We start from the raw sequence: 12489 nt of genomic DNA, 5'->3' as shown, positions 1-12489 counted from the left end.
TTGCTGCCTCGGTTTTTACCAAATGACGCCTTCAATAAAAACCATGTGTGAGAGACTGGAGGGTGGGCGAGAAGAGATTTTCTTCCTCATTCCTCCCATCTCCTCAGGCATCATTTTCTCACTCCAGGAGGATGTGAGGAAAGGCTTCATGGCAGCCAGAAAAAAATTAGTAATCTTTAGAGGGGAAATCAAGAGCTTCAAGGTGGCACATAGCCCCCTCCCCCTGGAAAGCCTGGGGTTTGGGTTGGTGGGTGGGGACTAGAACCCACACCAAAGCAGGATGTTTTAATTTGTTTCAGCACAGGTTGTAGTCATGTGTGGAAGGGCCACAAGTCAAACAGCACACATGATAGTAGGTTTTTAGACTAAGAAGACCTAGTCCTCATATTAGCCGGTCTGAGTCCCTCTACGGAGGTAAAGAAGATCGGGATATAAAAGTTTAAAATAAATAAATAAATAATATTTTCAAGATGGCAGTTGAAAATAGTTCATTATTAACATTGTTGGTTGAAAGATATATTTAACAGTGGAAGAAACCAGAAGTCAATATTATTGGCATATTAATTAATATTAAGTTAGGTTTGTTAATGACACTAATAAAGAAATATTTAGAACAAAGTTGTGACCTGCTATTTATTCATACACACATACAAATTATGCATACACACATACAAATGAAACATCTATATGTATAAAATAAAATAATTGCTATATTAATCACCCCAACTGTATGCACATTCATTCATCTTTAAGCCTCATAGTAAAGCATAGTGTTTATGTCCAAATTATCTTGTACATAATAGCAAAATCAATCACGTGATTATTAATATTTATTACTTCATGTATATGGACACAAATGTGACATGAAAAAGTTATGAAAAGCTTAGGTATCTTTGTGATGTTTCTCGAAGCGTTCAAGTAGAGCTCTTAATATATTTCCTGGTCGTTTCTGATATCTGTCTCGAAGATGTTCAACTGCAGCCTTTGCCTAGTAAAATAAAAAAGCAAAAGGATTAAGCTATATATAGTACAAATATTTTCCCCTACTTACAATAAAAGTTTATGATGGGATCCGCTGTAGAATTCCCACACACCAATCCAGTAGCAGAAATACTATGTATTTTCTCATTAACCAAGTAAATGTATTTTATTGAACAATACTGAGTAAGTCCAAACTAACCGAAATCACACCTAAAAAAGGCAATTCATTCCATAGGAACACTAGCAGTCAACTGTGGACAGTTTTATACAATGCACCTACCTTTTAGAAGTGCTGCTTCTATCCATAAGGGAAGGAATATAATGACATGTAAAGAACATGCCCTCTTTCATCCAAATAAGCTGTTCTCTTTGGATCCATCTATATTGGCATATAATGCAATATATGATAAGGGTAGACTCATAGAATGCAGTTTAACTGCATTGAACTGCTTTCTATGAGTGCACTGACCATATAATGCAGTTTTAAATTGCATTACATGGCAGTGTATATGGGATATTTGTTACACATTACAAAGTAACATGGCAGAAATGGCATGTGTGTGTGAAATGAAATGGCATTATGTTTAAGAAATATGGCAGTGTACAAGTCATAAGTGTATTTCAAAATAGTAAGACATTTGGAATTGAGAGTTATTGCAAAATAATTACTAGTTAAAGAATATTATTATTATTTAAAAATGAAAATAACAATCTAACAACAACAACTAGTTAAATAAATTTTGGCATATGGAATCGGTAGACCAATTGGATAATGATCACAGAACTGATGTACCCAGTTCTGGTCTTAAGGGTATTCATCTTCTTTATATAATTGTCACATGAACTTGCTGACTTATGATGACCCTAGGATAGTTCTACAATTGGGATTAGTGATGATGATCTGTGTAGGTTTAGTTATTGCTTTTTTAAAATCAGCCTGAGACTTGTCCAAGGTAATCCTTTGGCCAAGCAAAGATTTGAATACTGGGCTCCCAGACCAAAACTCAAACCACTTGACCATAGTGGCTGTCAAGAAAACAATGTTAAATTTCATTCTGGGTAAATATTCCTACATGATTAATTAGCATACTTTTTCAGCCAGTTCCTTAGCAGTTATGTTTGGATCATATGGGATCGGTTCTCCAATATATGTGCGAAATTTCACTGGAAACCCTCCATATATGGGAAGGACTAGGAATCGAGTATGTTCATACAGCCATCTTGACAACCCTGTACATGAAATGAACGAATATTTTGAGATAATACAAACAATCACATTTGCAATTATCTGAAATTTTATATTTTCACAGCTGTAAAGAGTTCATCACAGAAAAAGAAAAAGAAAACTGAACAATATACATGCTCACAGAATACATACATATTAGGAATGTGTGATACATGGTTCTAAATCAGTGGTTCTCAACCTGTGAGTCCCCAGAAATCCTAACAGCTGGTAAACTGGCTGGGATTACCAGGAGTTGTGGGCCAAAACACTTGGGGACCCACAGGTTGAGAACCACTGTTTTAAATGGTTCTAAGGTACTACCAAAACTAGAGGGCGCTGGTGCTTCTAAAGATTTGGTGGTGAAAAGTTCAGAACTCTAACAAAACTTTCAAAATTTTGTTATAAATGGCAGCTTCTAATTGATTTTGTCATAAAAACATGGCAAAAAAATTTTATATTACAAAAACTTTGCCTTTCTGCAAGGGACATCGTCCTATAACACATTTTGGTTTGTTGAGTCTCCACCAATTTAACAAAGTTTCTGCCTCAAAAATAAAGTTTCTGGAGTAAAGACCACACAAACAGGAAATAACACTTTCAAATCAGGAACAGATTTTTTTTATTATTAAAAAAGTTTTATAAAAACTTTGAGAATTCACCAAACGTTCTAAAATTTGGTGAGCTAATAGTGGTGAAATTTTGAAAGTTTTGTTAGAGTTCTGAAATTTTCACCACCAAAACTTTAGAAACACTTTAGAAATACTTTATAAACAAAGCACCAGTGCCCCCTAGTTTTGTAAGTACTTTAGAACCATTTAGAACCATGGATCACACATGCCTAATGTGTGTGTGTGTGTGTGTGTGTGTGTGTGTCCCGCCACCAAGAGGGACTCGGGGTGACTTACAAAATAGCACAACAAAAGTGCAACACAAAACCCATAGAATACAGCAAAATTTGCAACAATGCAATAAACAGCACCAATTAACATAAAATAACAACTAACAAGGTTAACAAAAATAATGCAATTAAAGTGACAGTAAGTCATAAAACACAACAATAGAGTGTAGTTTAAAAACTGGCCATACAACCATATAGCCACCCAGCCATAAAACAGGTTTAAAAGGCAGCATTATAAAACAGGGTAAAGACTTCTTGGTCATCCAATTTAACTGATATCTCAGATATTATCAATGGCCTGCTGGAAAAGCCTTGTCTTCAGCTCCATCCAAAAAAGATTGAAATTTCCTTGTGCCTGATGTAGCTGCCCCTCTTTGCCTAGTAGTGGGGCCAGTTCTGCACAGACAGCTGTGGTTGCCAAGTTTCTATATGAGTGGACACTCTAATCATGGGTGAGATAAGGCAGCCTGACTGACACATCCTTCCCAACAATGGGAGCTGCAATCTTTATGGGTAATGAGGGGAAAGTACATAGGTACTTTTGCCACATATCACTGACTGATCATTTGAAGTCTCTCTCTATAAAAGTTAACGTTTGTTTGTTTGTTTGTTTGTCTGTCTGTACTACAAAGGCTGTTGGTAAGGTGAAGTGACCCTCTGTGATGTCACTGGATTGGCTGTTGCTTTGTAAAGGATTGGGTATTGCTAGGTGAAATGTGATGTTACTGGGAAAGAAAGGCAACCTGTATGAGGGGGAGAAGGGAAGGGAAGGAAGGAAATGGGAAAAGATACGAGTGGTCAGAAAAAAAGAGAAAGAAGAGACACACTGGGTATATGCTCTAATAATTTTAATAAATAGAAATGATTGATGTACAAAAAAAAAACCCAAAAAAGATTGAACTGTGAGGACTTGTCTGATTTCTCTGGGGAGGGCATTCCAGAGCCAGGGGGGCACAACCGAGAAGGCTTTCTTCCTTGTCCCTACCAACTGTGCTTGTGATGGATGTGGGACTGAGAGGAGGGTCTCCCTGGCAGATCTTAGAGCCCGTGCAGGTCAATAGGGGGGATGCGGTTGCGAATATAGGCTGGACCCAAACCATATAGCACTTTGTAAACTTTGAATTGGGACTAGAAACTTATTGACAGCCAGTGGAGCTCCTTTAATAGGGGCATATAGCTAGCCCAGTTAGTAACCTTGCTGCTCATCTTTGTACTAATTCAATTTCTGAGCTGTCTTCAAAGGCAACCCCACGTAGAGTGCATGGCAGTAATCAATTCTAGATGTAACTGAGGCATGGATCACAATGGCCAATTCAGGCTTTTTGAGGTACAGTTGTAGCTGGTGCACAAGTTTTAATTGTGCAAAGGCCCTCCCAGCCACTGCCAGCATCTGAGCTTCAAGTGTCAACATTGAGTCCAGGAGGACCCCCAGACTGCAGACTTGTGTCCTCATGGGGAGTGTAACCCTGTTGAGCACAGGTTGCCACCTTTACCCTGATTGTCCTCGCAACTGACCAGGAGTACCTCTGCCTCCTTACTGTCATACAATTCGAAGCATAGCTTATGAAATCAGTTGTGACATTTAGTTTATATCCTCCTCAATTTTTCTCCACATATCCCCGGTATACTGCTACATTTATTATTTTTATTTTCTAAATTTAGGGAAAGATGTAACAATCACATATTTCTGCACAACTATGCAAACTTTGCAAGTTTGCACAACTCATACATGTTAGGAAAAGCATGTGACAATGCAGTAGTTAGTTGATAAAATTACTTGTATTTCATTATATTAAAATGTTCACAGCTTAACATACATTTTGTTGAAGATGAAAAGTAGGAAATGTAGCTCACGTGTTTTTCCAGTTGACCTGTATCCTTCACGAAGATTTTGAGTAAACATAGGGATTATTGGCTTTAAAAAAAACAGAATATGTTACAATACATTACAATGAATATTTCACTTTACCCATCTTCACTTTATGTTTTTGTTAAAAAGCAGAAGCAAGGCCCCACATTGAGCTTTATTATAATAGTTTCCCATTTATGATGTAACTAGTAAAAATGAAGATTTGCAAACTCCAAAAATGGAAGAGAAAGGAGAAAGAACTTTATTCCTTTTAAAGTTTGATTCCTTACAAAGAGGCATACTAGTTTTAAAGGATGGACCCAACTTCAGTGAACACTTGATCTTTTCGTTTTATAAAAAGGGAACTTGCCCAACATAGGACTACACCTTTCCTTAGTGAGGGCAAAATCATACCTATCTACCAGAAGTTTTGGTTAAAAGTCTTTTTGTTGTACAAGAACAAATAAATATTTTCCTATTTTTAAAAAGCACCTCAAGGATCCCACTATTGCATGAATTCAGGTTTTCTGGGTACATCTACACCAGCGTTTCTCAACCTGGGGGTTGGGAACCCTGGGGGTGGTTGCAAGGGGATGTCAGAGGGTTCTACAAAGACACAACGTTTTCTGATGGTCTTGGGGATCCTGTGTAGAAAGGTTGACCCAATTTTTTCATGAGTGGGGTTCAGAATGGTCTCTGATTGTAGGGGAACTATAAATCCCAGCAACTACAACTCCCAAATGACAAAATCAACCCCCCTCCCCCCCACCACCAGTATTCAAATTTGGGCACATTAGGTATTTGTACCAAATTTAGTCCAAGGAATGAAAACACATCCTGCATATCAGATATTTACATTACAAGTCCTAACAGTAGCAAAATTAAAGTAATGAAGACACAATGAAAATAATGTTATGATTGGGGGTCACCACAAGATGACAAATTGTATTAAGGGGTCACAGCATTAGGAAGGTTGAGAAATACTTATCTACAGTGTAGAATTAATGCAGTTTGACACACAGTCCCAAACTGCAAGCATTTGCATTGGTTCTGGCTTCTTAACACTTGAAAAACATTATTATTATGCTTGGTCAGGACATAGCTTTGTCCAAGTTCCCTGGACAGCTAAGCGCTTACAGTACACGCATGCAGATAAAACCCAATAATATTAACTATTTGTAGAGTTGCTGTCAATGGCCAAGTGGCAACTGGAATTTGGCTTAACCTACTATAGGAAGGTGAGCCTTCGCATTAGCAGTAGGGTGGGGCTGCTATGGTGGCTACCTAGTGTAGAAATACCACCAAGGACTTTCTCATACATCTCCCAAATGCAATCTTTCAGGCATTTGCTGTTGTTACTAATTTAAATCACAAAACAGAAATGAATGACTCAAATAGGCTGACCAGAACCATATTGTTCCTGGTTCATAGTTTAATTTCATATCTACAAAATTAATCTAATTTTTCTTCAGTCACATGTAACATAATAGAATGTTATCTAACTTACTCACCACTTTAGCATCTAAAGCCAGTTGAGCAAAACCGGTACGGTTACCCCACATTAGATTATAGTACTGGTCACTAAAATTTCCCTCTCTAAGTCCACCAGGTGCAAGCCCCAATAAATGGCCTTTCTTCAGGATTTCCAAACATTCCACTTTGGTGTAATTTTTACAATGGACCACATCAAGGCCCAATTTCAATCCTTTAAGAAAAGGAATACATGAAGCATGCAATCACACATTTATTGTAAAAGAAAAGTGTAGTTATTTTGCAGATATCATTCTTCCAATGACACCCATTTTTTAACATTCCCAATCATGGCTGCTTTACTCATAACAGATGACTCTTCTTCTCTTATATGTTCTCACAATAGTTTCTCCCCTAAAATGCCCAGTCACTGAGGAAGGAGCTCTATGGCGATCCATTCATTTGACAAGGGTTAAAATCAGGTCTTACATTTGGCAGAATGACATTCGAATGAATACTAAAGTGAAAATGCATATCTTAAAGAGGTTTGTCTCTTATCTCCTTCAAATAGAGGAGTAACATGGGCTATTCAGACATGGAAGAATAGAGACCTGAATCTTTTTTTTTGTAATCTAAATGTACCCAGTCCTTCTCTTTGAGTTATATATACACAGACTGTATAACCCCAAAGGAGGGGGGGGGGGGAATCACCTACTTAGCATTTATGTCACACATAGAACCTCATCACGAGAAGAATTCTAGCATCCTAGGATGGGTTGTTGTAGGTTTTTTTCGGGCTATGTGGCCATGGTCTAGAGGCATTCTCTCCTGACGTTTCGCCTGCATCTATGGCAAGCATCCTCAGAAGGTAGTGAGGTCTGTTGGAACTAGGAAAAAGGGTTTATATATCTGTGGAATGATGCTTCTGCCACTGAGCCCCATGCCGTCCATCCCACTATGTATCCTCACTTTCAGCTGTGTTCCATTGCTCAACTGAGGTGCCAACATGGTAGGATACTGTTTCACCAACATGGAAGCCTCCCCATGTTCCATTTGGAACAACTGATAAGCTGCTTGGCAACACTTCCCCATGTGTGATGGGGAAGCGTCATTGCCAGCCAGGGGTGGTGTGAGGCACAGGTTGCCAGGATTGCACCACTGCCCAGCCGATTCATTACGAAGGCCGGCGAATCGGCACGGGGGACCTCATCAATGTGAAAATGTCCACAGAGCTATATTACTTCCAGAGTTGGCACAGCCACTTAATGCGGTTGTGCTCTAAATTAGTGAATGTTGAGGAATGCTCCAAAGCATCCTCCCAAACTGCATAGCAGTACTGCACCTTTGGATTTGTGAAGAGCAGGGCTAGTTTTGATTCAGAACAGTCTTCACTGTTCACACAAGCCATTACTACCATATTGCATAAGGAAAAGGGGATGGCACTATCGTGATTAGAAATATGCCATGTTTTAATCACCGTAGCAGCAGATGTCACGAAGCCATAGAAAGTTCCTGGTCATCACTGCCTGTTTTGCCAGTGTAAGCAAAGTCACCTACATGACTCAGAGGGCAGAAAGAAAGAGTGGACCCATTGCCACAACTATGATGACCAAAAACAACACAGGTAAAGGGTATTGTCTAATGAAGCTGAACCAAATTTTGCCTGACTCTACAACGAGGATTCTGCTCTGACAGCTGACATTCTTTGGGAGCAGCAATGTTTTGGGTTAGCCCCAGATTTTGCTGCTTGTGTGGATGCACGATATTATTATTATTATTATTATTATTATTATTATTATTATAATATAATGATTTGAATCTACATTATATTTAGAATAGTTGTGCTAAAATTTTCTAATGGTTCACTGAATTTGCTCAGATCAGGGTTTTTTAAAAAATTATTATATAGGATTATTCAATTTTGTAGTTTATAACATGATCTGCCTTGAACACTTTTGTGTTCAATAGTAGAAAATTAATTCAAATAATAATTAACTTCTTACCTGGTAATTTGACCATAGTATGGTCAACTAAAGTATGGCATAGTCTCCCCTTCTCTGCAAACATGTTAGCTATAAAAAATACATAATCAAAAACAATTGCTCCATGGTAAAAAGTAATAATCCCTGGTCCTTCAGGTATATGTTCCATGCCAATAACCTCATAGCCTAAAAGAGTATAAAACCCAACAGGTTAATTCAACAGTATTTTCTGACACCATATTAAAATTACAGTAATGTCTGAAATGTCCTAAACCAAGGAAATTGGAAGCTAATTTTCCATAACCAGTAACTGGCCCATCTTCAGCCAAGTTTCTCACTATACAAAGACTAAAAATGTTTTGGATATAGGCTTTTCATCTTTATAATGTTAGAGTTGCAGATATAAGTATAAATATGTATAGCTGTGATTTGCTGCAACTTCCAAAACAGCAACCAAGTCCTAAAAGATTTCCAGTGATTTGACCCTTTAATTGCATTGTTGGTTGCTATGAACCCTGGAAAATGCTGGAATTAATAACATAAAATGAAATGAAATATCTTACCATGTAATATTTTCCCACCTGCAGCCACAATTTGTGCAAGTAAGTATTTTACTTTGTTCCAAGGTTCGCTGTAAGTGTCTTCTGGTATGTTGTTCTTCTTTTTGTAAACATAAAATATAAATGAGGCAAAACAGCCCAAAATATACATAAATGAATATATTGAATGTAACAATATCAAAGGCACAAGTAGCCACAAAGGATTAATCACAAATATCACATATTGTTCCAAGTAAGTAAAATCAGTCCTGTTTGTCAGTACAGAAGAAAACCAGGTGATCATTTCCTGACCTGAAACACCAGGTGTTTTTGTTGCTACCATATCATGCATGTCAATAAAACAAAATGATTATTCCACAAAAATTGGATATTCTTCCACCATTTACCTGTAAAGGGGAAAAGAAAATGCTATTTATCATTTTGAACTTAGTGGTGTTTATATTTAAAAGAAACATGATAATATAATTGTAATTTCTCTCACCCCAAATTTTATATAATTCTAAGGGAATATATCTTTCCAGTAACAACCACTTTTTTGCACTTAGTTTTGTTGGTAGATCACCAATGTGCACTGAACTTTTGCAGCACTAGAAATCAACAGCAATTTTCAACTACGGGAGTTATTTTGCCATGCGTTTCAGAAACTTTCCAAAATAATTAATCTAGCAATGCTTCTAAAGATAGGAAGTCCTGGGGACATCTATTCCCTACATATAGTGACTGACTTCAGTAGTGCATATTCTCAGATTACTGAAGGATTTACATCAGAGGAAACATTATTATATTTTTGAGAACTCTATAAACAATAGCATGGGGGGAATCACTGGGGGGATCAGAGGGTGCAAACCACATTAGTTGACACTCTCAAAACGCACCAGGTAATACCCCCAAAATGACTGTATTGTGTCTGCTAGAATTTTCAGCTTGTCTTCAAGGTCAGACCCATTTTTCTGTACACATTGATTGCAATTAGGATCATGTAGTTGAAGTCAAGTCTCCCTTTGTTACGATTTCAACTCATGTACCAGTCAAAGTTACCACTACCTCCCGTTCTTTCACAGTCAATACAGAATCTAGAAGGACTTCCGTGTTTCAAACTTGATCCTTCAGGGGAATCCCAGCTAATACCAGCACTCAATTTATTCACATAAGCAGATCCCTCCCTTACATATACACATACCAGCAAAATTAAATTAAATCAAACCAAAGACTGTTCACATATCTAAGGATCATATCATATTGAGGTCCCTAATGCAAGCAACAGTGGGGGAATTCGTTAGGCAATGTGGCAAATCCGTGGGGCAGTGGGGGAAACCGTAATCCCACAGCCTGCATCACTGCCTTCCCCCATCACATGGAGAAAAGCATCACCACCCAGCATCCCCCCACGCTGACCCTGTTGTAGGCTATGATAACATGGGTATCCACCTGCATTCTCGGGGCTCCATCCTAGGATGCTTCCAGGATGGAGCCAGGATGGAGCCTCACCAGAGGCAGCTCTGCATTGTGTGAAGGGCTTTGATGGGCTCCATCCTGGCTCCATCCTGGAAGCATCCTAGGACAGAGCCGGAAGTTCATGTGATGAGGTCTGATAATGTCTCTCCAATACTCAATAGTTCCCTAGCCTTCCTAGTTAATATAAAAAAGAGCTCTGTTTCCCCAATGAAGGAAGAAATCAATATTTACAGTCCTTTTACATAAAAGAGATTACTCTTCCAATATTATTAGTTTTGTATCATTAAAGCTTTTGGCACATTAACAGAAATGAAATCAGTTTTCTGTTAATAAAACACCAATGACACATACATTTACAACAGTCACTGGAAACAGCACCCCCAGAACTGCTGCTTTCTTTCTAAGCCATAGCTTCCATATCTTCCAGAACAGGAGACTAAATAAATACATAGTCAGGTGTCAACATTTAACTACAGATCCTGCATTGAGCCCCCTTCCAACTCTGCGATGACATTATTCTGAGTGAGAGACAGTAGCCCTTTTGTTGAACAGAAGAATGCTGTGTCTGCAAAGGGTGTCTGCAATAGAATAATCAGTCCAGTCTGACTTTCTATATTCTATGGCAGTGGTTCCTTATCTTTGGTCCTCCAGATGTTTTGAACTTCATCCCAACAACAAGTGACATTTTGCCTATCTACAATATATTTCTTCAAACATACATTTTGCCTAGAAATGTACAATGAATTTTATGGTTTTTAGGTTCTACGGCTCAAAGGTTCTTTCTTACTAGTTCATTAACACATCACCTTCACTGGCAAATCACACACATGTTTACTTACTGTTCCTGGAATATTCAGCTCTTTCTTCCGTTATATTGGAAGCGGTAGTAGATGCTTTTATCTTGTATCAATTTCTGACATATATCTATGATATAACTGGGGCATCTAATTCTCTTCATATGAAAGTTCAGAGAGATTGAAATGAGTGTGGCACTATGATGTAGAAACCATCCATTGTATAGGTGATAGATTCTACTTATTAATCTTGTAACTAAGAGGGTTCCACCTTGAGAGCAACAGATACTATTTTTGGAGAGGGTAAATTCAAAAGAAGGTTTTCTAGCACTTCCCTGCCAACTCCTTTTTAGAAGAAAAAAGTCAAAAGAAGTGGCTACAAAATTGGAGCATGTGGGTCAAAGCGAGAAGGAAGTGTCTACATAAAACAAAACACAATTCAGGAGACAGGCAGGAAATCAGTTAAAGGCAGCCTGTGTCTGAGTACAGGGAGTCATGAGGTTTGATGTTTAAAAGTAGCAGTTGAAAAAAAATGGAGATGAATCAAGTTGAAGTAAAATACAGAGGGCACTTCTAGCAGTTTCTGAAGTAGTCAAGGAACCATCAAGCGAGGAATCCAAAGGGTACAACATTCCTTATAGTGGAGAGGCTCAGCATCACAGTATTTTCTCCAGTTTTGATGAGAAAACAGATCCCTCTTGGAGGGCCAGTGTTCTGTCCTATCCTGTATTGGATTCCAGCTCCTCTTCTTCCTGGCTGGGTTCCGTCATCTTGACTGTACATTTCTGTGGAAGCAAACTCTTTAAGATAAGGCAAGACAGAATAATATTCTATAAATATGGCATTACCTGGAACCCCTATAAAATTCCATGTATGTGACAGGACAATTGCGTGATTAGCGCGATGTCTGGAAACACTCTAGAGTTGCTCTCTTTGGTTGACAGCTTCCTTGTGTTATGTACTGAATGAGCAGCGTGAGTTGTATAGCTGATTAAACTACTTCCTGTCAAGTCAATGATCAGTGTGATATGGAAACATCACAGGGATGCAAACATCTTTGGGATTTGATTGTTGAATCATACAGGCCACCTCCACAAATATTTCTGAGATATGTGTACAGCATGTGTGTTTTATTAGCAATCAGTAAGTTTCACTAGTAGGGTACAGGCATTTATAATTTTTATTCAAGAAATTATTGTGACAAATGAAAACAAAATGTAAGCACAGTAACAATATGCTATAAATTGACATCAGTCAATGCATGTACACATAATA

The 12489-nt window shown here is 38.0% G+C and overlaps 1 protein-coding gene across 1 annotated transcript; it reads right to left on the bottom strand.

The window, feature by feature from the left end:
- Positions 1 to 779: 779 nt before the first annotated feature.
- On the bottom strand, positions 780 to 12278 carry LOC132774838 (DGAT1/2-independent enzyme synthesizing storage lipids-like). Its single transcript, XM_067467422.1, has 7 exons — positions 12063 to 12278; positions 8969 to 9351; positions 8427 to 8591; positions 6465 to 6658; positions 4959 to 5019; positions 2072 to 2211; positions 780 to 988 (listed from the first exon to the last, which is right to left on the bottom strand). Exons 2-7 carry the CDS (start codon positions 9294 to 9296, stop codon positions 884 to 886), a joined length of 993 nt encoding a protein of 330 aa, XP_067323523.1. The 5' UTR covers positions 9297 to 9351; positions 12063 to 12278; the 3' UTR covers positions 780 to 883.
- Between the last annotated feature and the right edge of the window lie 211 nt (positions 12279 to 12489).

Source organism: Anolis sagrei, chromosome 4 (assembly GCF_037176765.1).
Source record: "Anolis sagrei isolate rAnoSag1 chromosome 4, rAnoSag1.mat, whole genome shotgun sequence".
In the NCBI taxonomy this organism is placed as follows: domain Eukaryota; kingdom Metazoa; phylum Chordata; class Lepidosauria; order Squamata; family Dactyloidae; genus Anolis; species Anolis sagrei.
This window is presented reverse-complemented; position numbering and strand designations above follow the sequence as displayed.

Coding starts and splice junctions, on each gene's coding strand:
- LOC132774838 (XM_067467422.1), bottom strand. CDS start 9,296: ATGCATGATATGGTAGCAACAAAAACACCTGGTGTTTCAGGTCAGGAA. Junction 8,592..8,968: donor AGGTGGGAAAATATTACATG/GTAAGATATTTC, acceptor ATACTCTTTTAG/GCTATGAGGTTATTGGCATG. Junction 6,659..8,426: donor TACTATGGTCAAATTACCAG/GTAAGAAGTTAA, acceptor CTTTTCTTAAAG/GATTGAAATTGGGCCTTGAT.